We start from the raw sequence: 26,680 nt of genomic DNA on the forward strand, positions 1-26,680 counted from the left end.
ACTCGGTAAAAGGTATAAAAATGGATCTTCCCGGGAGCCAAATTTAGGGTAATATTAAGCCACTAGTTTTACCATACTTTTATTTCCCTACAACTCCTCTTACGACTCAGGGATGGTAGACATTTCGACCTGGACTCCTCTAGAATTGTCTTGTAAGATGAGGGGAATTAAACTGTGCATTTTAGGGGCGGATTTGATTTGTAATGGAAAGGGTATATATCTTTGAGACCCAGGGAAGGGAGTGGGCAAAAATAGTGACAATTGATGTGAAGAATCTTCTGGGCTTCATGAGTCAGTAGAAGTTTGACCTGTGTTAAGCATCTCCCTTCGGCTCAGGTCATGGTCTGCCTTCGGCTCAGGTCATGATCCCAGGGTCCTGGGATCGAGCCCTGCATCGGGTTCCCTGAGCCTGCTTCTCCCTCTCCCACTCCCCCTGCTTGTGTTCTGCTCTCTCTCTCTCTCTGTCAAATAAATAAATAAAATCTTTAAAAAAAAAAAAGAAGTTTGACCTGAACTGAGGATTTGTGGAGAGTGAGGGTGGGGCAAGGCCATTTTATAGAGGGCTTTTTCTATTGGCAGAAGAAGGGTAAATGATGTTTTAGAAATTAGGAAGTTAGTGAGATGGTTGTTGAAAAGGTTAATACAACAAAAGCAGCTAGCTCAACATTAGAGGTAGAGCAGAATCTCAATAAATATTAATTTAAAATATTGATTAAAGTTGTCTTTTATACATTTAAATTATCTATTATATAGAATAAGGAGTGAAAATGTTATTGAGCGATGAATATTAGTTTTCATTAAGATGCCTTTCTGCCTACTGCTTTGGAAAGAGTTGATAGGAAAAAAAGTCGATATGTTTCAGCAAATAAAAATGTAAAAGCCTTAAGCAATTGAATATAATTAAGTACAGGTGTTGACTCTGGGTTATAATTCATAACTTTAAGTGATTTTAAGGATTCTTTAATGCTGTGGATATCTAATTATCTACAACATAAGTACAATAGTAGTAACTGTAAGGCAGAGTTTTTTAGTATTCTGTACATTTAAAGAATTATATGTATGATATTGTAATGTGTTGCTTTTAATCAGTTAAGTGGTATCAGTAATAACCAAAAGGCTTTTTTGCTTGCTACTGCACTAGTATAAGCTTCAGTTTTCCTGATTTTCATGTCTTTATATCTGTATCTTTTTTCCCTTTGTTCATCTCATTCTTCCTACTTAATGTTTTGTTTTTGAGTTACTACTTAAAAACATCATTTTTAACTTATATGAGCTCTTAAAATCAGGAGAAAATAATAAAAATTTCTAAGGTGTCTCAGAACCTGACTGGCCTACTTTATTGTTCTCTCCTAAATATCTATTTGTCTCAAAAGTTGGGGATGATTTTTTTTTTAAAGATTTTATTTATTTGACAAGACAGAGAGCACAGCAAAGGGAGCAGCAAGCAGAGGGAGAGCGAGAAGCAGGCTCCCCACCAAGTAGGGAGCCCAATGCAAGGCTTGATCTCAGGATCCTGGGATTATGACCTGGGCCGAAGGCAGACGCTTAACGACTGAGCCACCCAGGTGCCCCTGGGGATGATTTTTTACTTCTAGCATTGTTTGATTGCTTCCATATAAATTAACTACTTTGTTAAAAGTCCTTCATAAGTCATTTATAATTTCTGTAATTTTAGATTGGTCTCTCAAAGTCAGCCACATGTGCATTTTATTTTATAAAGCTTTTTGAAAACCTTGGTTAATTTTTGAATATGTCAGAAGGATGGTAGTTTTTCTTCCTCTTGGCCAGGATTTAGTTTTCCTATAATGAAAGTGGAGAGGAGAGAGAGGAGAAGCAAAGCAAAAGCAAATTCTATTAGCTACTCATAGTTCTATTTTCTATTCCAGCATTAAACAATTAACCTGAAGCATAGACTGGATTATTTGAAATAGGGGCCTTTGCTATATCTCAAATAATAGATTTTCTCCTAGAAAATGAAAGTTAAAGACTTTAAAGGCTACTTTTGATTGATTTGTTATTGTAAATAAGTACAACCCACCAAGTCTAGTTATGCTATTCCGCTTATGCCATTGCATCAAGTAATTAACGGTTTATGTTACTAGACCCATTATTTTCACTTTTATATGTTTATGAAATATTTTATTTCTCCAGAGGCCTGCAAATATATCCATTTAATGTAATTAAAATTTGATTGATAGAACCCTTTTCATTTGCTTCAAACTCTGAAACCTTAGAGGTTTATATCTATATCCTTTTTAGCAGAATTTTGTTAGCAGAATGAATTTTGGTTCTTTTCTGTGTTCCCAGATTCTCCTTGTTCTCTGATATCTTTAAGAAGGTAAATTGATTTTTGAAGTAAATATAATAAATCAAGATGCCCTTTTCCCACTTTATAACTTAAGGAAAGTAGCTTAAACTACACCTTTTATTTAACACAGAGAAAAAGAAATATTACAAGCTTGAGGTCCAGCTATGAATTAGACTCTGTTTTTGCTCAAATTGCTTTTATTGTCAAGATGAGGAGGGGCTATGTAGATTAAAACTAGAGTTTTAAAGTGCACCTGTAAACCTGGGCTTAAACTACACTACTGAATCAGAGCATCTGGAGTATTCAATAAACAGCTTTAACTCCTGCTTTAAACCATTCTTCTCCACCATACAATAAGGAATTTTTGTCATGTCATTTACAGAAAGTAAATAGGAACTGGCATTTTCCAGTGTTTATGAATAAAATTATTGATGTTAAGTGAGTTGTCAATACAAATTTAGCTCTCTCCCTTCTCTTTAAATATTAATGACCTATAGAATTATAAGGAAGTTGGGAATCACAGTTCTGACACAAGGTGGGACTTTGAAGAATGGATTAGAAATTTGAAAAGGTAAAGATTTTTTTGAGCAGGATATCCTTGTCTTGATTTCTAGCGTTGTTTTTAATAATATTTCTTCTACTGGCTTATGAATATGGCCCCTACCCTTTTAGTGATTTGGGGTAGGTCTCTGGATTAGAATACAGTTGTTCAAAACCTTTATTTTTACCACATAGGAGAAACTGGAAAGAATGTGAAGTAATGTGGCATACAGGATGTTTCGGTGCTATGATTTAAGATTCAGTATATTTGCATAATAATTTTTTTCTAGGGTTTGTACTGTATTTTTTATTTTTATTTATTTATTTTTCTTAGAGTCCGTACTTTAGTTATATAACACCTTTTGGTTTCGTGCTTGATTTGGGCTTTGAATCTTACATGTATTGATGTTACCTTAAATGCAAATAAAGATCTCTTGGCTTGAAACCTTGTCATGATATCTCTCTCTCTGTCACTCTCTCTCATTGCTTTTCTCTAGTTGACATTGTTGTCTTCGGTTAAGTCTCACTGTTCATCCTGCCTGCCTCATATCTCCCGTCAGTATCCTAGTGCACTTCGGCAGAGTACAGCGACTCTCTTTTAGCTTGTTCCGTACTTCTGGTTAACCTTCCTAAATCCTGCTTTCCATTTGTTACTACCACAAAAACCAGTGTTGGCTCCCTGTTGGCTATCAGTAGAGATCCAGACTTATATTTCTATTTGGACTTCCCTATCCTTCACACCTACCTGATGTAATAAACTTTTACCTTCTACTACTCCTCGTTACAATTTCTCACTATACTCAGCTTTCCAGTAGGCCTTGTTTATTTCAGTCTTTATTTTTTTCCTCTGATGCTTTTCCCTGTTACTTGTCATGCCTTTCTTCATCTTCTTTACCTATACTATTCTTTTCCTATATTTAAAGGCCTTGGTGAATAATTATTAATTAAACCTATACTTAAAGCCCTTGTTAGTGAGTATTATTCTTCTTAGATTATATTTGTTTTTCCAAGCACATTGTCCAGTCATTGAAACCAAGGTCCTATTATTTTGATTTTTGTTTTTAATTCTCAAAAGACTTAGTGTATTGTTGGATACATAAGCAAGCTTTCTTTAAATGGGGAACTTAGGGGCGCCTGGGTGGCTCAGTAGGTTAAGCATCTGCCTTTGGCTCAGGTCATGATCTCGGGGTCCTGGGATCAAGCCCCACATCAGACTGTCTGCTCAGTGGGGAGTCTGCTTCTCCCTCTCCCTCTGTGTGTGCGCTCTCTCGTTTTTTCTTGGTCTCTCAAATAAATAAAAAATCTTTAAAAAAATAAATGGGGAACTTATATTTAGCAAAGCGTCTTGTGGTTTACATATGTGTTGAGGGGGTGACAGTTTATGCACTGGTTAAATAGCAAGGAATTCCTTATCTCTGTATTGTGTAGTGGTAAAGGGTGGAAAAAACATAAGTCAAATTGGTCGCTCTTGACCACATACCCTCTTATTTCCAAGAAAACTTTAGACATGTGATTTGGAATATAAGGTTTCCGTGACAGGTGGTTTATATAAAGTACTGCTGTGAAGCCTGTACACTTAGAGACGTCATGTATTTTAAAATCTATTTCTACATCTAACTAGGGTGCTTTGTTTCTGAAAACTGAATACAGACCAAATTTAAGTAGAAATAGAGCAAAGCAGTTCACTGAATTCTTGAGTTTCTGAAGTATATTTTTATTTCTAAAATCGTTCCCAGTTAGATTTAGCATCCTTAACAGTGAGATTTATCTTTCTTATTCAAGTCTTTATGGAATAAGATATTAGACTTTGAGGGGCGTCTGGGTGGCTTAGTAGGTTACGCGTCTGACTCTTGGTTTAGGCTCAGGTCATGATCTCAGGGTTGTGAGGTCAAGCCCCCTTTCTAGCTCTGTGCTCAGCAGGGGGTCTGCTTGTCCCTCTCCTTTCCCTTCTGCCCCTCCTCCCCCCTCATTCTCTCTCTAAAATAAATAAATAAAATCTTTTTTTAAAAAAAGGATATTAGACTTTGAATGAGTAAATTGATCAAACTTCAACCCATTTATAATAATTGAAAATAGTTAACTCATTTCTGCCACATCACACAGGAAGTAAATATATAGAATGTCCCATGCCATATGGGTAGTCAAATGTATCTCACCAAGTAATGTATCTGTTTTTTGACTGGTTCTTAGTAAATGAGGCACACAAATATTAAAAGTTACAACTTTAGGGGGCACCTGGGTGGCTCAGTCAGTTAAACTTCTGCCTTCGGCTCAGGTCATAATCCCAGGGTCCTGGGATTGAGCCCCACATCGAGCTCCCTGCTCCACGGGAAGCCTGCTTCTCCCTCTCCCACTCCCCCTGCTTGTGTTCCCTCTCTGTCTCTTTCTGTCAAATAAATAAAATATTTAAAAAAAAAAGTTACAACTTTAGTATAAGCATTGACATTTTGCATTTATTCACTTAGTGAATAGATTTTATAATAGAAATGATTTATATAATAACCAAAAAGAGTTTTTGGTTCATCTTATTTGCTATGACCTCAGAATATACTGGAGCCACTCAGGAGTTCTGGACTGGAAATTCTGTTAATGAGTGTGTAATACAGGGATAAGAGAAAGACAGCCAAGAGAGACATCAGCATTTATGTGGTAGTTAGAGCAAGAAAAGGAATAGCCTAAGAAGAAATGGCTGGAGAGAATAGAAGAAAATCAGGAGAATGTGGTTATAAGGAATCAGTGAAAAAGACTATGTCAGTGGAGTTAGCTGCCGAGAGGTCACTCAGAATTCCTGAAGAATGGCTACTTGACATCCTTGGCATCCTTTTTGAGATCAATTTCTGATAATATGGTGGAGGCATACCAAACTGCAGTGCGTTAAGTTTTAAGTAGGAAGTAAAGAAGTAGAGCAGGTACAGACAGTTCTTTTAAACATTTCCCTCTGGGGCACCTGGGTGGCTCAGTTGGTTGGGCGACTGCCTTTGGCTCAGGTCATGATCCAGGGATTGAGCCCTGCATCAGGCTTCCTGCTCAGCAGGGAGTCTGCTTCTCCCCCTGACCCTGCCCCCTCTCATGCCCTCTCTTATTCTCTCTCAAATAAGTAAATAAAATCTTAAAAAATAATCGCTCTGAACTGGAGGAAAGAAAGCAATACTAGAATGGGGATTCATGTCCAAAGGTGACTTAAATGTTAATGGGAGAATATTAGTGGAAATGGAGATGCTACAAATATTGGAGGGAGAGGTGTAATAGATTGAGGTCTCAAGAAATACAAGGAACAATCTGTGGAGTGAATTTCCTTGGGAAAGGATAAGATCCATAGCAGAGACAGTAGAGAGATTGGCCATAAATAGGGGTATTGTTTCTCTTTTACTGCTGGAAAGAAGGAAGATTGGGTAAGAAGAAAAAGGGGCTTTGATATTCCGAACATCTCATGCATTTTCCCTATGAAGAGAAAGATTAAGTCTTTGCTGCTGGGTAGCAAAAGAGAAGTGTTGGAAATGTGAGAAAAGGGACAATTTGAGAAAGGTACTTTGTTATGAAAAGAAACATAGGGTTGATGGGTAAAAATCTTTGTGGAGGGGGCACCTGGGTTGCTCAGTCGTTAAGCGTCTGCCTTCGGCTCAGGTCATGATCCCAGGGTCCTGGAATCGAGCCCCACGTCAGGCTCCCTGCTCCACGGGAAGCCTGCTTCTCCCTCTCCCGCTACCCCTGCTTGTGTTCCCTATCTTGCTGTCTTTCTCTCTGTCAAATAAATAAGTAAATAATATCTTAAAAAACAAAAATCTTTCTGATGGAATCCAGTCTCAGCCTAGCTTCTGGTTAATTTTCTTCTGTAACAAATCTTTTGATAAGGCAGCTTTACTATAGTTGGTATTATTTTCAGTCACCTATTTTATATGTATAAAAATGTATAGGTATAAAATAATTTTAATGGTAATAGTGATTTTCTCCTTATGGCTAGTCACTGTGAAACCAAAATTTCAAGTAAAATTTGTGCTAATTTTTCTGCAAGTTAAACTTGTTTATTGTGTTTTAAAAATAACTTTAAAAATGGCTTGTGCAAACAATGCATGTTCATTATAAAAACTTTGAAGGAAGACAGAACTGTTAATGATTTAAAAATTGCTCAATAGCTCACTGCCCAGGAATTATTTTATTAGCATTTGGTCAGTGTTATTGAGAGAGAAACAGTTTTATATAAATATGATCATTAGTGTGCTATTTTAAATAGAATTTGATGTTCTATTTTAAATAGAATACTACGGGGGTGCCTGAGTGGCTCAGTTGGGTAAGCAGCTGCCTTCAGCTCAGGTCATGACCCCAGGGTCCTGGGATCAAGCCCAAGTCCAGCTCCCTGCTTGGTGGGGAGTCAGCTTCTACCTCTGCCTCTCCTCCTTGCTCATGCTCTATCTCTCTCACATAAATTTTAAAAAATTTTAAAAAAGAAATAGAATACTATATTTTATTTTATTGGGTTTGAAAGAAAGAAAAAGGACCAAAGTAATACAGAAGAAATGACTGAACTTTAGGTAATTTTTTCACAAGAGATATGTCCTCCTACATGATCCTGCTAGACTTAAGAAAAAAAAAACACTAAAAGATTGGAGAAACTATTTTTTAATTACCTGTTTCGTCTTTATCTGTCCATCTGTTGATCCCATATTGGGAAAGATGAGGAAATTAGCACACTTATGTTTTTACCTACTTTTCCTTGTCTCCAAATTTTTGTGTTACTATTCTTAACTTTTCGTAGTTTATAATACATATGTTCTATTTTGTTAACTTAATTCTTACAGTTGTTCAGTCTTATATGTTAGAGTATATTAATGCAGAGTCTATTTGCCATTAATCTCTATTCCTATGAAACTCTATCCATGAAAAACAGGCTGGCTGGATATAAAATTCTTGAGTCACTGTCTTTCCTTAGAACTCTAAAGACATTGCTCTACTGTCTTTTGGCATAGAGCTGTCTTGGAGAATCCTGAAGCCTTATACATGACTTGATGTTACAGATTTTGTTCTTGACATGTATAGTGTCAATGATTCCATATCAGTTGGTTTACCAACTTGCACTTGGGTCAGTGTTTGTTTCAGTGTTTATGCCAGCTTTCTTGGAATGTGAAACTTTGAAAGTGACCATGATTTCTAAGTGGGCCATCTTCTTGAATGATAGATCTTACTTTGTCACCCCCTAGTCTCTTTTGTCAAATCCTCTTTCCCATCAGACTTCTGAGTGTTAGAGTGCTCTCTTCACATGACATCATCCAGACCCGTAATTTTTAAACATACCTGATTACTCCCAGTTTTATATCTTCAGTCATGACCTTCTATCCTACATATGGTCCATCTCTAAAATATATTTCCTGCCCTAGCATTTCTCGTCTTCTCTATTTTATTTTAAGTTACCACTCATTTGGTCATCTCTCATCTGTACTACTACTACTACCTCCTAACTGAGTCTTTCTGCCATCATTCTTTTTTTTTAAATGTTATGTTAATCACCATACATCACATCATTAGTTTTTGATGTAGTGTTCCATGATTCATTGTTTGCATATAACACCCAGTGCTTCACGCAGAACGTGCCCTCTTTAATACCCATCACCAGGCTAACCCATCCCCCCACCCCCCTCCCCTCTAGTAGAACCCTCAGTTTGTTTTTCAGAGTCCATCGTCTCTCATGGTTCATCTCCCCCTCCAATTTCCCCCTCTTGATTCCTCCCCTCCTGCTATCTTTCTTCTTTTATTTTTTTTAAACATATAATGTATTATTTGTTTCAGAGGTACAGATCTGTGATTCAACAGTCTTGCACAATTCACAGCGCTCACCATAGCATATACCCTCCCCGATGTCTATCACCCAGCCACCCCATCCCTCCCACCCCCCACCACTGCAGCAACCCTCCATTTGTTTCCTGAGATTAAGAATTCCTCATATCAGTGAGGTCATAGGATACATGTCTTTCTCTGACTGACTTATTTCACTGAGCATAACACCCTCCAGTTCCATCCACGTCATTGCAAATGGCAAGATTTCATTCCTTTTGATAGCTGCATAATATTCCATTGTGTGTGTGTGTGTGTGTGTATACACACACCACATCTTCTTTATCCATTCATCTGTCGATGGACATCTTGGCTCTTTCCACAGTTTGGCTATTGTGGACATTTCTGCTATAAACATCGGGGTGCACATACCCCTTTGGATCCCTATTTCTGCCATCATTCTTATCCCCTCTCTTAAAATCTGTTCTTTTTAAATTAGCCAAAATGGCCTCTTTCCATAAATCAAATCTTATTACCCTGTCTCCTCTCTACTTAAAACTCTCCAATTAATGGCTTCCCATTACAGCCAAAATAAAATCCAAACTCCCATGACTTAAAAATGTATGTGAACCGCTTTACTTCTCCAACTTAACCTCTGTTTACCATCCTCTGCTGTGGTTCACCCACACTGAGCATATTTCTATTCCTGAAACACTTCAAGCTTGTTCCCATTTTAGGGATTTTATACTTCCTTCTTAGAACCCTTTTCCTTCAGATCTTTACATTACTGCCTCCTTCTGGCCATTCTGGTTTCAGCTCCAGTGTCATGTTAGAGAGGCCTCCCTTACTATCTTAAAGTATTGCACAGCAGCATGACCTCTCCCCTACTGCATGTACATGCTGTCACATTAGCTTATTTTACACAGAATAATACCAAAGAAGTTTTAAAAAAGTCAGATAAAATCCTGTCACCAAAATGACCATAATTAATATTTTCAGAAATTTCTTGATTTTATAAAAAAATGTGATCTCATTTTTTTTGACTAAATTAAACAGGAAACTTTGTCACTAATATAAGTGGAAAATTAGTATCACTTGCCAAAATTTAAGATAATAAAAATAAATACAATAAAAACTATGTATTTATTAAATTTTTTAGCCTTTAGAAGCTCTAAGACTGAGGTCTGCTCTGTTGATAAAAAGATAAATTTATAAATGTTAGATATTAAAGACTACACATCAAACTGAGATTTTCTCTTTGACATATTCAGAAGGACTGAAGACAATTGAGATAGAAATAACTTTCTAATCAAACAATTCAGTATGATATAGTATAATCTTCAAGATGAGTAAAGTCCTCTTCTTTACCAGTACACTGTTTCCCCCGAAGAGAAATGATGATAATTCTAACAAGTATAATAATCATTGTTTTAGTTAAAGTGAAGTTGAAATAAATAACTTTGGCCATGGACTAGGGTAAAAATGTTCTGGTGAACTAAGATGAATTATGGGGGAATCTCTATAAACTCACAGAACTTATTTTAACCTATTCCAAGGTGAATTGAATGACATGAAATGATATTACTCAAATCTAATGTTTGAGCGTATTACTATGAAATTTCTTCTAAACTATTAATTCTAACATCATTTAAAAAAATAGAATATGCCCCAATTACTGAAAGAGTTTATGTGTGGGGCTTTCTGCTAAGCACTTCACAGATGTTATCTGATTTAATCATCTCCATTCTCTAAGAGGTAGAAACGTCTTCATTTTAAAGATGTGAAAATAAGATCCTTAGAGATTCAATTATTTGTCTAAGATTTTATGACCAGTAAGCCTGTCTGACTTCAGAACCCTTACTTTTAACCACGAAATCTTGTACAAAAACAGATAAGATGTGGAAGAATGCTCTAATGTAAGTATACAGTGAAGTTTGTTGACCTAGGAGTATATCTTTGGGAAGTAATCTCTAACTTTTTAGAAACTTTTTAAGAATTGGGAAGTTGCCCATATGACCACCAAATTTCTGTAGCTTATATTTTACAGCTGTTTTAGGCCTCATTTTATTACAAGTCTGTTCGGTTTTAAAGGGTAACTTTAATGTTCTCTTCACTTAATTTTTTATCTTAATTTTTGGCAATATTTTTATCAAAAAAATTGAAGTTCTTCTCATAGTATGTTACCACCTCATACAAATTAATATAATAATAATAATAATAATAACACCAACTTTCAGGCATAAGAACAACAATGCAATCCAGAGTGTATAGGGTCTGTGTTTTGAGTTTTTTTCTTATAGTAGGGGAATGGATTAGTGAGGATACAGTCATAACTTTCTTTTCCAGCCAAATCCTTGACAGACTCCAGGCAGAGTGTAATCTAGAGGATAATTTAAAGGTTATAAGATAGACACGTGGTATTTCACTTTATTCTGGTTTTCTCTTTCGATTAATTCAGATGATCAGAGAGCTTTATATTCTTTGCTTCCAGAAGAATTGTAGTTCCTAAGTTTCTGTTATCTACTTGGTTAAAATTGAGGGTTGCAGTTAAGAAATTGTCATTTAAAACCTGCTGATGCATTTACTGTTGTTGAGGACATCGCTATAGTGAACTCAATGGTTCTTACATGATGATGACTCTATAGGCTATTTTTCATTTGGAGTGTCACAGAAAGGATAGTTATTTTTATAACTGAACTGACCATACTGTCTTTGTTACTCTGCCACAAAGCTTTCATTTTTATTTTTCTATTTTATTGTGTCATTTGTGTAAGATGCCTCAAAACATGATAAATATTCTTGTGCTTCCAGGAAGACTTTTTTCATACTTTCCAAATATTCAAAAAATGTACCTAAATCACTGTCTGTCTGATGTATTTACTAGTAAGATATAATATACATCCTCATTTCTTGCTAATTTTGTTCATATAATTTGTATGGCACTATTTAACATATCATCAGTTTAATGCCAAGACTACTGAAGTATTATTTTAAGTACTTATATTTTAATTGCAACAATATACTTACGTTTTTTAATTTATATTACTGAACAGTTGTACATTGAAATACAAACAGCTTAATTATTTTTAATTCTAGAAAATTATATTTAAAAATTCTTTGTAACCTGTAATGACAATATCTTGGTCTTTGGTATGGAAGAATGAGCTATGGTCACTGTTTTTCTCTTGTTAAACTCAATCAAACTGTCATGATTCCTATGATATCTTTATCTAAAATAATCAATGCTTTATGTTTGAAAACATCTCATTTTGGGTATATAATCTAGTTGGTAATTTAAATTAATTTATTTATAAATGTGTTTTTTGTTTTGTGGGTTTATCACTGCTTTCTGTTTATAATATTTCTCAGTATTTGTTCATTTTTGTGATACTGTTCTTTATCTGGTAATTTGAGTAAATCCCAGTTGAATTATGTTGCCACATTATGTCTTCAAAAGGGCATAAAGTCAGTACACATGCTTCAGTAATATCTGGTTGTTTTACCCTTATGTTTCCAGTTGGCAATTTGAAATTATGGCTTCAACTGCACTTTAAATATGTGATAATAGCATGTGTTTCTAATAAGGGCCAGCACCATTTCGTTCAGATAGTGTGAATGGTTGTCACTCATATATGACAAATGCACCTTCATCTGCCTCTTTGATAGCCCCCTAAAAACCATACCCTCAAATCAGGCCGATGAAATTAGCTGCTGTGTAAATTGTGTGTCTGAGTGGTTCATTATCTAATCACCGTCAGAACCACAGTGATAAAGTAGATTGAAGCAGGGAAGAGGTCTGCCAGATGATTTCACCCACCCCCCCACCCCAAATCCGGTTTCCCTTGGAAACCCTAATAGTGCAGTTTAGAACTTCAGTCTCTCATGCCTGGAATTCAGTATCTTTTAATGTACCAAACCTGAAAATAGCAGTAGTTCTGGAGCATAATTTTCTTTCTGTAAAGATCATAATTTTATTTATTTCAATCAGGTTTTGAAATGTTGAGGCTCTTGAATTCTTGTTTTGTTGCTAGTGCCCAAATATTATTAAATAGGACAAAAGATATGTATACTATGTCCTACTTGCAAAAATTCAGAATAATTTGAGTAAGTTGTTAATCTTCTAGGAATCTTTAATAACGGCCTTCTGTTTTGTTTATTGGATTGCTTCTCTTTAATTTATTTTAGGTGCTTTTGAAGATGATGATATCACGCATGTTGAAGGAAGTGTAGATCCTATTCGAGATATAGAAATAATACACGAAGAACTTCAGCTTAAAGATGAGGAAATGATTGGGCCCATTATAGATAAACTAGAAAAAGTGGCTGTGAGAGGAGGAGATAAAAAATTAAAACCTGAATATGTAAGTAAAAATTTACAGCTTCTTTGATACTTGAGTTTATTTTTTAATTAATTTTTTTTAAATAATGCATCTAATAAAATAAAATACCTAATATTGTTGTGGAATTTTAGAATCCAAGGATAATTTCTGTTAAAAAATCATGGAGAAACTTCATTTTCTTTTGGCAACAAAGAAAGGGTCATTATGACAGGCTATTTAAAGTGTTGTTAGCAAGGCATATTTAGCAGTAATATTGTGTTCATATGGTTTCTATGTATATTCTCAAGTTTTAATGTTAGAGAAGTGTAGTTTTATGATGAAAAACTTAACAGATTTAGAGCAACAACTGAATATGAGTTTTGTGGATTTGAAGAAGTGATTTATACAAGGAATTGGTCTTCCATAGAGGTTGACTGGATGAATGTACTATTAGAAAGATAATTTTAATCTTTATGGAGTGAAAACACGTGTCATTGTCTTTAATATTCAAATGTGTTTTTTCTCATTGTAGTGAGTAATTATTAGTAAAATATAATAAATGTTTCAAAATCAGTTTTGAAGCTTTTAGTTTAAGTATGATCAAATGGCCTTTTACATTAAAAAACAATGGCCTTAATTATGTATTTTCTTGGGGCACCTGGCTGGCTCGGTGGGTGGAGAGTATGACTCTTAATCTTGGGGTTGTGGGTTTGAGCCCCATGTTGGGTGTAGAGATTATTTAAAATCTTTAAAAAAATTACATATTTTCGCATTTACTAATATCTTCCCTAAACTGTACTTGCTTTTTATGTTTTTTTTGTCATGGGAAAGATTTTCTATCTTTTTAATTTTTCATGTATTTCTAATAGATGTGTTTATTTTTAATTTTTTTCTGGAAACTGTTTATCTTTTTCTTTTTTTATTTATTTGTAGTAAGTTTGGAAAACTCGGTTGATTAGGGAGTGCTCCACTCTTTTTTTTTTTTTTTGGTTAAAGATTTTATTTACTTATTTGAGAGAGAGCCAGGGGAGAGGCAGAGGGAGAAGGAGAGAATCTCAAGCAGACTCTGAGCTCAGCGCCAAGCCCACCGAGGGGCTTGATCTCACAGCCCCAAGATCATGATCCCGAGATCATGACCAGAGCTGAAACCATGAGTCAGACGCCTAACTGACTGAGCCACTCCAGGCGCCCCAGGAGTTCCACACTTTTTTTTTTTTTTTAAGATGAGAGAGGGAACACAAGCAGGGGGAGTAGGAGAGGGAGAAGCAGGCTTCCCGACAAGCAGGGAGCCCGATGTGGGGCTCGATCCCGGACCCTGGGATCATGACCTGAGCCGAAGGCAGACGCTTAACGACTGAGCCACCCAGGTGCCCCAGGAGTTCTACACTCTTAAGGAAGAAATCAGTTGCAGAATCAGCCTCTAAAACTTGAGCACACTATCAGCAAATTATGGTTGACAGTGCCTGATCTTAAACAGGGAGGCCTGTGTTGGGCCACTGATTTCCTTGGTAGTCTGGAACAAGCCCAATCATCTTACTTCTTTTAACATCATGGCTATTTCAGTTATTTCCTAATCATGTAGAATAGAGAAAGGAGAGAGATTTTTCTGAGGGAATTGTTTAAGATTTAGGACAGAGAAGGGGATTAAAAGTATGGGTATGAAAAATATTCCTTTTTAAAAAGGAAAAAGGTTGTGAGAAAGATGTTGGGATTGAAAGCAATTTATCTGCCCCAAACAGCATGGTTACTGATTAGAATAAATTCTTTAGCAGTCATCCCTTAGTTTATTGAAACTTACTGACATCCTTATGTCTTCCAGAAGCATTACTATCTTAAAAATAAAGTTAGCAATGTTACTTTTTTAAAAAAAATTTATTTTGTTATGTTATCTTAATCACCATACAATGCATCATTAGTTTTTGATGTAGTGTTCCATGATTCATTGTTTGCATATAACACCCAGTGCTCCATGCAATACATGCCCTCTTTAATACCCATCACCAGGCTAACCCATCCCCCCACCCCCTCCCCTCTAGAACTCTCAGTTTGTTTCTCAGAGTCCATAGTCTCTCATGGTTCGTTTCCCCCTCTGACTCCCCCACCTTCATTCTTCCCCTCATGCTATGTTCTTCTTTTTCCTTTAACATACAATGTATTATTTGTTTCAGAGGTACAGATCTGTGATTCAACAGTCTTGCACAATTCACAGCGCTCACCATAGCACATACCCTCCCCAATGTCCATCAACCAGCCACCCCATCCCTCCCACCCCCCACCACTCCAGCAACCCTCAGTGTGTTTCCTGAGATTAAGAATTCCTCATATCAGTGAGGTCATATACATGTCTTTCATCAATGTTGCTTTTTACTGAAATGGGAGAAAGGGGCATCAGGTTCTTCTTAAATTCTTGGGCTACGATTTCCTGGCTTTTCCTCTCAAAACTAGAATGTTGAGTGCTTTTTTAATTCCTTGTAACAGTATTTTCTTCTTGTTTCTAAACATTCCTAAAATTTCTGTACATGATTTGAAAGCATCGCTTGGACTTGTGTTTACAGAAAAATCTGTACACCTTTTCCCCATTCATTTTTCCCTTTCCCCATTCAGCTTTTCTGGATAGATGGAAAGCATTACAAGCTAATTTTCTTGTTTGCCAAAACTGTGATCATTCCATTGTTTACTTCCCTCATGTTAGATTCCGCAGCTTCAGAATAAATTATAGATCAGTGTTCCTTAACCTTTTTTTTCATTATCACATCCCTAAGGAAAAAAATTAATTAAAATTTAATTTAAATTAATTAATTTAATTTCTCACTAATGAGAGAAATTAAATACTAATGAGTAAGGATTTGTTGGATAGGGTTGAGCTTTGGAGGGCCACAAGCCATTTTAATAACGAAGTATTTTTCACCCATAAGAATCAATCTTTTGCCCCTCTGTAAGTAATATCACCCTCACTGAGAGTGTATGCTATAGATTCTTGTAGCAAACCCAATACTGGTAAATATAGTAAAACACATGGCTTTTAGAACCTTTTTTTTTTTTTTTTTTAGTTAGCAAAATTAGGATTTGGGTTGAATCAGTAAATCAATTTGGAGAGAATTAAGATCTTTTACAGTACTGAATCATTTGGTGCAGGGACATCTTATTTTTCTTATTTATTGAGCCAGGCACTGTTGGACGCTTTTTATATTATCTTATTTAAACCTCACAACATGCAAGTATATATATTATCTCCATGTTAAAACTGAGGAAGCTTAAATTTCAAGAGGTTTTATTAATTGCTTAAGATTTCATGCTTAGTGGATGACATTAGGAGAAGGAAGGGAAAAATGAAGGGGGGGGGATCAGAGGGAGAGACGAACCATGAAAGACTATGGAATCTGAGAAACAAACTGAGGATTTTAGAGGGGAGAGGGGTGGGGGGTATTAGGGGGTTAGCCCGGTGATGGTTATTAAGGAGGGCACATACTGCATGGAGCACTGGGTGTTATACAAAAACAATGAATCGTGGATCACTACATCAAAAACTAATGATGTATTGTAGGGTGACTAACATAACATAATAAAATTAAATTAAAAAACAAAAACAAAAGCAAAAAAAGATTCCATGCTTAGTAAATTGTAGACCAAGTTTTTCAACCAGATCAGTCTGACTACAGGACCAATAAGTTTTTTTTGTTGTTGTTGTTTTGTTTTTTAAGTAAGCTGTAGGCCCAACATGGGGCTTGAACTCTTGGCCTTGAGATCAAGAGTCGATGCCCTACTGAAAACCAGCCAGGCACCCCCTGTCTTTTTTTTTTTTTTTGGTAAAATTCCAAAAAAATTGTATTGACCTCATATGTATTTAAAAAATAGTTGTAAAATAAAGGCTAGCAAAACCTACTTGCATGTCAAGAAATAGAACATTATTAGCACCCAAAAATATCCCCATTACTTACCACTTTACTTAACACTCTTCATCTTCCCCCAGCTAACCACAGTTCTGAATTTTTATAACAATAATGTCCTTGCTTTTTTATACCAGTGTATGTGCCACCTAAAACAGTATGAATTCTTTTTTCCTGATTTAAAACTTTATATATTGTCATGTTGTATGTATTTATATGAGCATTTTTCACTCAACATTATTTGATATTGTGTACTCATTCATGTTGCATTTACCTTTAATTCATTTGTTTTCCTTACACTAAAGTATTTTACTGGAAGAATATATCATAATTAAAAAATCTTTTTTACTGTCACTGGGCATTTGAATTTTGCCCCCCAAGTTTTTGATAATTATGAGCAATGTAGCTGTGAACATTCTTTTACAGTGCACATAAGGGTAGTTTAAGGCATGTATCTAGAAGTAGGAGTGTATATATTCCTTCAACTTTCCTAGATAATGCTGTTTTCTTAGTGTATGACAGTTTATCCTGTTGTCAACACTTGGTATTGCCAGATTTTTTTTTTTCATTTTTGCAATTCGATACCTGTGTGATAGCATGGTCATGGTTCTAATTTGCAGTTCTCTATTTAAGATTGGAGACCTTTTTTTAAGTGTTTGTTGACTCTTGGATTTCCTGTTTTGCAAAGTGCCAGTTCTAATTTTGCCCATTTTCTGTTGGATCAGTGTCTTGTTCTCATTACTTTGTTAAAGTTACATATATATTCTGGATACTAATCATTTGTTTTAAATGGATTGCAAGTATCTTCTCCCTTTCTGTGGCTTTTGTTTTTGCTCTTTTTACGGTATCTTTTGATGAAGATTTAATTTAATTAAGTCTTAATTTTTAAGTATAGTGCTTTTTGTGTCTTGTTTAAGAAATCTTTCCCAGCTTAAGGTCATCAAGATGATCTTTTATGTTCTAAAAGCCATATTATTTTACTGTTCACGTTCAGGTCATTAACCTACCTGGAATTTATTTTTTGTAAGTAGTATAAGGCAGGTATTGATTTGATTTTTTTTACCCCATATGGAAAATGTGTTATTACAGCACCATATTTTAAAAAGACTGTCTTTCCCTACTCCTATTGGAGTGCCTCCTCTGTCATATATCAAAGAGCTGTGGCATCTTAGCTCTTTCCTGAGGACTGGCAGATGACCCCAGGTAGTAGTGGCCAAAAGCAACAGTGGGATGGTCAACACTCTTGAGTGGTGAAGGTGAGAAGGGGAAGACAGAATGAGGGGTTGATATACAGAGTCTGGCCTTAGGTGTGTTCACCAAATCATTCCTGTACCTTCCTCATCCCATGCTGTCCCTGTGTCTAGTCTAGATCAGGGACAATTAAAGTGTGGTCCTCAGACTAGCAATATTACCATCACCTGGGAGCTTGTTAGAAATGGAAGCTACAGATCTTCTAAATCAGAATCTCTGAGGATATGTTTTGCAAAGCTCTCCTAGTGGTTCTTGTGCATGCTAAAGTTTGAGGTTCACTGCTATACAGCCGGCAGCCCTTCTTCCCCCAAGGGTAGAGTGCTTAGGCATCCCCACCTCCAACCCTCTTCTTGGTGTGGTGCTGCCTCATTATCTTATTAGGTCCTTGGTATCATAAGGTATTTCCTCCATTTAGACCTGTTTTACAGTTGTCATTAGAGAAGTTAACTCTGAATCACTTAGTTTATTATTATTGAAAAGGGGGGTCTTGGCAAAGATACAAATGTAGTGATCCAAAGGGGCACTTGCACCCCAATGTTTATAGCAGCAGTGTCCACAATAACCAAACTATGGAAAGAGCCCAGATGTCCACTGACAGATAAATGGATAAAGAAGATGTGGTATATATGTACAATGGAATATTACTCGGCCATCAAAAAGAACGAAATCTTGCCATTTGCAACGATGTGGGTGGAACTAGAGGGTATTATGCTAAGCAAAATAAGTCAATCAGAGAAAGACAATTATATGATTTTACTCATATGTGGAATTTAATAAAACAGAAGAGCATAGAGGAAGGGAGGGAAAAACAAAACAACATGAAATCAGAGAGGGAGACAAACCATAAGAGACTCTTAACCATAGGAAACAAACTGAGGGGTTGCTAGAGGGGAGGGGGGTCAGAGGATGGGTAATTGGGTGATAGGCATTAAGGAGGGCATGTGATCTAATGAGCACTGGTGTTATATACAACTGATGAATCACTGAACTCTACCTTTGAAACTAGTAATACACTATATGTTAATTGAACTTAAATAAAATAAAATATTTTAAAAATGCAAAAGAGAAAATGGGGGTCTTGGGGCACCTAGGTGGCTCAGTCAGTTAAGGATCCAACTCTTGATTTCAGCTCAGGTCATGATCTCAGGATTGTGAGGTGGAATCTGCTTAAGATTCTCTCTCTCCTTCTCCCTCTGACCCTCCCCGCCCTCTAAAAAATAAATAAATAAAAATTCAAAAAGAAATTAAAAAAAAAAGAAAATGGAGGTCTTCTCCTAAAATTTTACCAGCAATTTCCCTGATATCATGATATAACAGTATGACAATTGGTGAGGATAGAAACCAACTTAACCAGGGAATGATGTTTGAAGGTAGATTAATTTTGTAAGTAGTGGGTTTATTTTTACATTTTACTTTTGCCTTAAAAAAAAAAGCAAGTCACACCCATATTTGTAGTAAAACAAGTATGGAAACACCCTCAATCATGCTAATAGTAAATATCTGGAAAGTTTAAAACATTTTAAGAATTAAGTATTTGGAAAGGGAAGTGGGTGATTACGGTGAATACTTTGAGTATTTACAAACTACACCTCTCTGTTACTTGACTTTTTTTCATAACAGTGTATTATTAAATTTTTTTTTAATTTAGAAAAAAGGTCTAAGGAAATTACTTCTTTTAGGTGGCCTCCCAAAGAGTTAAATGCATATGCATTGTCCTTAGCTGTTTCTGATCTGTATTCATCAAACTATAATTTTAGCTTTGTACTAGAGAAAGAGTTTTGAAGTTTCTGTCTGAACCTGGAAAAGGAATATGATGGGAGATGTGAAGCTGGAAGAGACTGACATATGAGAAGTTATAGGCTTTAGGATAATTTCCATCTTCCCTTACCTGAAAAATTATGTGGACAATGTAATTTATAAGCAAAGGTTAAGAAAAAGCTCCTTATGAGTTTTCTTAAGACTGTTCCATTTGGAGTTGCAAAGCCATTTTGAGTCAAATATGAGACCCTTTGCCTTTTCATCTAAACTTAGGTTAAAGTCTTAGATTGGGTTTCCTCAGAAGTGGACACTGAGGCAAGGATTGGAGTGTACGTGGTTTCTTTGGGAGCTATTTTAGGAGGCACTTCAGGGAATGAGGAATTAAGGCCAGGAAGAGAAAGAAACTGAGTTTAATTTTGTTACATATTGTTTAATATGTAAACAAGCAGGTAGAAACCTGAACAGCTGGGGCTCAGTCCTGTTAGGGACCTCTGAAAAACAGTGTAGAAAATGTCTTACAGTTTTTCTGTTGGAATGATGAGGAGGCTGGGGTGATTACCAACTAATTTCCCTCAGTCACTGGTTTTGGGCTGCTCCTAGGATTGTTAACTCCCTGGTACCTGACGCCTGTGTGGTCTAAGCATGGCACTTAGGAGAGTTACAGACCCTTACAGCAAGAAGCCATTAGCAAGAACTGGACCTGTGAGGGCAAAGGGGATATGGACTGCCGACAGTGTCTGCTGTACTTCCTTCACCCAATGTGCTTTAAATTTTTTGTCCTAATCATTGTATTTATTTTTGGTTATTTTGGGGGATCACAGGTTTAATTTGGTGATGCTTTATATTTTTCCTTGCTTCTGATTTATCTCTAGTTTTCCCAAGACAGTACCTATATGATTATATTAACCATTTCTTATAGGGGAGTTCTTAAAAAATGTTTCCTTACTTTCTCTAACAAATGGTCCAAAGGTATAAAATGATTGGCGGGACAATCATTGGACATAGATCCTAGGCTGTAAAAGAGATAACTACTTGAAAGTTATAAAAAAAATTAGGTAGATCATTTTGTTTACTAGTTACCTGAATATTCCTTAATATTCATTCCAATGTGTCTGTTTTCTAGATAATCTTTCAAAAATGCAACATTTCGAGCCCCTCTTCTTAGGAAGTTTCCATTTTCTAGATTTGAATGTCATTTGTATTTTTATGTAAATAAGCAGGAAAAACTTAGAACTTTTTAATGCTAAAACAGAATCTCTCCTAAGTGTAAGGTGGATATATTCTGACATAAAGTCATCTTTTATAGTGGGTCTTGCTGTCTGTGGTAAAACCGAGGCACTCAAGAAGGCGGGTGTGTGATAAACATTTCCTCTTGGTATTAACTAGCCAAGTGAGTTAGTTTCCTAGGGCTGCCATAACAAATCCTACAAACTGGATTAAAACAATAGAAATGTGTTCTTTCGAAGTCTAGAGACTAGAAGTCTGACATGAAGGTGTTGGCAGGGCCATGCTTCCTTTGAACCCTCCTGAGGAGAATCCTTTCTTGGCTTTTCAGCTTCTGGTAGCTGTAGACATTCCTTGGTCTGTGGCTGTATAGCTCCAGTCTCTGCCTCCATCTTCACGTAGTCATCCTCTCTCTATGTTTCTGTCCAGATTACCCTCTTATAAAGACACCAGTCATAATTGGGCTGAGGGCCCACTCTACTCCAGTATGGCTTCATCTTAACTAATTCTCAATTAAGGTCACACTCTGAGTACCAGGGGTTAGGACTTCAAAATATCTTTCTGGAGGATGGTTTATGATAAAACATTAACACTAGGGCATTAAGACCAGGGTTGTTTGCTTTTTTTTTTTTTTAAGATTTTATTTATTTCTTAATCTGAGAGAGAGAGTTTGTGCACGGGTGTGTGCACACATTCACACATGTGAGCAGGTGGAGGGGCAAAGGTAACCTCAAGCAGACTGCCCTGATGCGGGGCTCGACCTCATGACCCTGAGATCATGACCTGAGCCAAGATCATAAGTTGGACCTACTGAGCCACCCAGGTGCCACCAAGGTTGATTTTTAAATCTATTTTAAGTGTGTATACATTTCATTTGGAAAGACAAAATTTGGAAAACATAAGTAGAAGTCTTTAAGGAATGATTTATTTTCTATTGATCAATTATTTGGAAATTATCACACTTAAAATATATTCATAGAACTAACAGTTAATTAATTAGACAACCAAAGAAGGCAACCAGAAATTGTAATTGAGTCTTTTTTTTCCTGTCAGTATCTCTGAGTTAAATAATTAATGTCCTCCAAAAGATGTAGCTATTAGCAGATATCTTCTCATTATCTTAAAGATATTTACATATGTAATGGGTATATTTTTCACTAAAATCAAAAGATTCAAAAGGGTATACTGTAAAACATAATGCTCTCATTTCTGTCTTCTCATTTACACTTTTTTCCTCTTTAGAGTTTATGTATCCCTTGAGAACTATTCTTATATGACTTAAAAGATTGTTTTCTGAAAGAAAAAGATATTACAAGTACGTGGTAAAGCTGAACTACATTCATTCCTCTTTCTCCCCATTGTCTCTGTTTTCATAGTCTCTACCTCAGTTAATGGAACCGAATTGTTTGAACTGAAAACCAATATCTGACTCCTCTTTCTCCCATTATATCCCATCCTATTGATTTTATCTCCTGAATATTCCCTATATCTCTTCCTCCTTATTTTCATGACTTTTTCAGTTGAGGCTTCATTATGCTTCAGTTATTTTTGCAGCCTAACTGACTTCTTTGCCCTTCTTGCCGTTGTTTTCCACAAGTAACAAAGTACAGATCTAACTATGTTGTTCCCTTGATTAAAATATCTCACCATCTTCCTGTGAAGATACTGCGAACATAAAGTTCGTGGCTCACAGATTTCTTTGTGATTCAGCCTTGCCTGACTTAACACTTTCTCAACTTGCCTGACAGTGAACTAGTAAACATTTTGGTTTTGCATGAGCTCATTTACTAGCACTCTCCTCTTTTGCTGCCCCTCCATTCTTGTTTCTTAGTCATCTTTTCAGACACAGCCTACAGCAGAAGTTTCCTACACTTTAAAAAATGTTTTGATTATGATGAACTGTATACAACATAAAATTTACTTTAACGATTTTAAGTGGCATTCACAATGTTATACAACTATTACCACTGTCCATTTTCAGAATTTTTTCATCATCCCAAACTGAAACTCCTCCTCCCCCTCCCAGCCCTTGGCAACCTCTCTTCTTCTTTCTCTATGAATTTGCCTATTCTACGTACCTTATATAAGTGGAATCATAATTTTTGTCCTTCTGTGTTTGGCTTATTTCATTTAGCATAGTGTTTTCAAGGTTCATCCGTTTTGTGGCATGGATTGGAATTTCATTCCTTTTTAAGGTTGAATAATATTATATTTATGTACCACATTCTGTGGGCATTTGGATTGTTTCTACATTTTGGCTATTGTGAATAATACTATTATGAGCATTATTGTACAAGTACATTGTGGTTATAACATTTTTGAAGAGATCTCCATTGAAAATAGTCCAGAAGGAAATACTAACTGATAATAGTGGATTAGAGAGATAGTTATGAGTGCTTCCTCCTTAAATAATTTTTCTTTTAATTTTATTGCTTTTATAAAATAAATTTATGGAAATGAACCCCAAAGTTAAAAAAATATTAAATATAGCAACCCATTTAGAAATGCATGAACCAGGAATGTGATTAGAAATTATTGTAGTTCATTATTTGAATCTACATAATACACATACCCCAAAACTAGAAAAGAGGTTATAAGATTTTCAAAATTAGAATGACAAGTTGCTTAATTTAATGTGGCAATACCAATGTGAGAGTCAAACTATGCTAGGTAGGACTACTTTATGGGTTTAAGAGAAATGACTATCATAGTAAGTGTTCTAAGCATAAATGAGGTATTTTTGACAATGATGCTCTTAGACAGCAGTGGGAAGGACTGAGGCAAAGTGTCTCCTTTTTGTTGAACTGGGATGACAAGAATGAGGGTATAAATGTAATTGACCGATTTAATGATCTTAACACTTCGTAAGGTATTTTACTTTCTCAGTTTATAGTCATTATTTTAAGCAAATCATTATTTTTCTTTTAAGGTTTTAGGGAAAATTTTTTTACTTATTTGGTAATATGTGAACATACAGGTAAGATCTGCTAAAGATGAAAATCTTCTGAGTGATTTAGTCTCAGAAGTTTTATTGTATTTTTTTAATGTTTAGTCATAAGGACCCAAGATTCAACCTAGGCTATTTCAAGAAATGGGTTTTTATTTTTAAAATACAAGGCAATAACGGAAATGGAAATCCAAAAATGTTTATTAAGATCAGGAAGTGTAGTATAGCCAGGCCTTTTGGAGTACAGTTGTAAATCAGCCCAGGGCAGCACCCAGGAATTCAGAAGCCTGCACCTTCTCTGTGTGGTGCCCTGCCATTTGTGTAACTCAGATGGTCTTCATTTCTGCTTCACTAGAATTCTCCTTTTTTTTCTGCTACCACTAGAGTTCATCTGCTGTTTTATATATTGTTCTTATTCCTGATTTCTGCTTCTTCATAATTTCTCCTTCTAATTAACCTATTTATCACATCATATAATTTACTCTGTCTTATGTTCGTTCAGTGTATCTTTGCAGCTTAAGTCTCCAATTGTCTTATCTCAGTATTTCCTTATCCTGATTCCTGAGAGCAAGCATCTGATTGTCTCAGTTTATTCCCATTTTAGCAGAGTTTTTTCCACCTAAGACCACTTCATAGGTCAAGTACCCACCAATTCCAGCCAGGAGAATGTTTGGACTGAGCCACATTCCTTGAGGAGAGAACTGAAATGAGAGTAAAGCCATGTTGAATAGTGTGTTTGGTATGTTGCGTAAAATGGTAAGACTTGGCACGTTATAGGCCCTCAGTGCACACTGTTATTTATTTGAGGACAGCAGTTAGGAAATGTGAAACTGTTTTGAGACTTGCAGGGTAACAGGAAACAAAAACAAAAGAATGTATTGTGTTTGGGGCAAAGGTCAGGAGGATTAGACTCATTGAGGCCATCATGAATTTTATATATACCCTGAAGGGAACGAACTCCTAAACTAACTGATGCTATGGTACATATGCTATAGGCATACTTTCCTGGCTCTTCCCACCTGTCCACTTTCTCCTTGCCTACAGTCAAGAAAACACAGATGGAGAAATTTAAAATAGGACATGTTGGTATCCCCATAACTCATTGTTACTGGCCTCAAGTGGGCCCTCACCCGTATCAGTTTCTTATTTGCCCTTCTGCCCTCTGCTGCAACTGCTTCCCTGTTCTCAGACCTCTTATTTATGCCCATTTCCTGTTTCATCCATCCCTACCTTCAGCAGATGACCTTGCCTCCTATTTCAGAGATCAAAGTAAAAGTTACCAGACAGGAATGCACTCGGTTTTCACTCCTCTTACCTGTGGCTAGTTATTCCAGTTCTCTGGGTCCTCTCATGTCCTGACTTTTCAGAAATCTATACTATTAGTCATCCTTTCTTTTTTTTCCCCTTCAGTACCTTTAAATTATTTCATTGAGATAAATTCACATATCATAAAGTTTACCCTTAATATTCAGTGGTTTTAGTGTATTCACAAAGTTCTGTTTTGATCATCAATAATCCCTTCTTTCTTGTATATACAACTTGCCCCTCTCAAGCCAGATTGTTTTCATTAACTATTTAAAGATGGCCTTTTTAATCTTGGTGGTGGGGGGGACTTCTTCCTTAATACACCACACGCCTTATCCTTCATTTACCATATTTTCACTACCCTCCTTCTTAAAAACCTCTTGAAAAGTTCTTTTTTCTACCTCTTACCTTTTTTCTACCTACTCAGTCTAATCTATCTGGTTTACCTGCCCATCACACTCAAACAGGTTTTACCAGGGTCTTCAGTGACTTTTGCATTTTTAAATCTAGTGGACATTTTCAGTCATTGTGATTTTTTAGTAGCCCTCCTTCTCTAACAACTTCTGTTCCTTTTGCAGGCTCATCCTCTTAATATCTTTGTTATTAAATATTGGCATTACTTAAAATTGAATCTAAGGCTCTCTCCTCTCAGTTTTCTTTCTATGTGGTATCATCCATCTCCATTGCTACAGTTACTGTTTAAATACAAATAACTTCCAGATTTGTATCTCTAGCCCTTCTTTGTACTTGGAGCTCCAGACTAATATATTTCATTCCTGACTTTGACATCTTATGGATTTCTCAAAGATATCTCAGAGTTGGCACATCTAAAATCAAACTCAAGGATCCCCTCCTTCACATCTGATTCTCTTCCACAGGTTTTTATTTCAGTGAAATGTACTGCTATCTATCAGATTATGCAAACCAGAAACCTGGTCATCTTCGACAGTCTCTTCCCATCATTTCACGTATTTAGTCTGTCACTGAATTCTGGCAATATGTAGATATATGGATATAATAATATGCCTATATTTTCTTGTATGTGTAGAGATAGAGAAAGGATAAAACAAATGTGGCAGAATGGTACATTAATGAATCTGGATGTACAGACATTTCTCTTATTCTTGTAGCTTTTCTTAAGCTTAAAATTATTTCAAAATAAAAAAACAAAAATAAAATGTTTTATGATTTAATGTATAGAGATACAGTGAAAATGTATGACAATAATAGCACAATCAGTGGGAGAAGGCAATAATAGAGGGAAAGAGTAGAGTAGTAATACTCCAGTTAAAAGACAAAGAGTTTTTGGCTCCTCAAATAGTTAAATTTCATTAAACATAGAATTACCATATGACCCAGCAGTTAAATTCTTGGA

At 35.8% G+C, this 26,680-nt stretch overlaps 1 protein-coding gene across 1 annotated transcript in view; it reads left to right on the top strand.

Annotated features, from left to right (window-relative positions):
- The window catches only part of OLA1 (Obg like ATPase 1), a 189,173-nt gene that overhangs the window by 102,821 nt on the left and 59,672 nt on the right, over positions 1–26,680 (top strand). The window contains exon 5 of the mRNA XM_028125433.2: positions 12,800–12,975. Within this exon, the coding sequence (XP_027981234.1) occupies positions 12,800–12,975 (176 nt within the window). The remainder of the gene's footprint in view (positions 1–12,799; positions 12,976–26,680) is intronic.

This window comes from Eumetopias jubatus, unplaced genomic scaffold, assembly GCF_037043125.1.
Source record: "Eumetopias jubatus isolate StellerSeaLion01/CBP00866 unplaced genomic scaffold, mEumJub1_p1.0 scaffold_3, whole genome shotgun sequence".
NCBI lineage: Eukaryota > Metazoa > Chordata > Mammalia > Carnivora > Otariidae > Eumetopias > Eumetopias jubatus.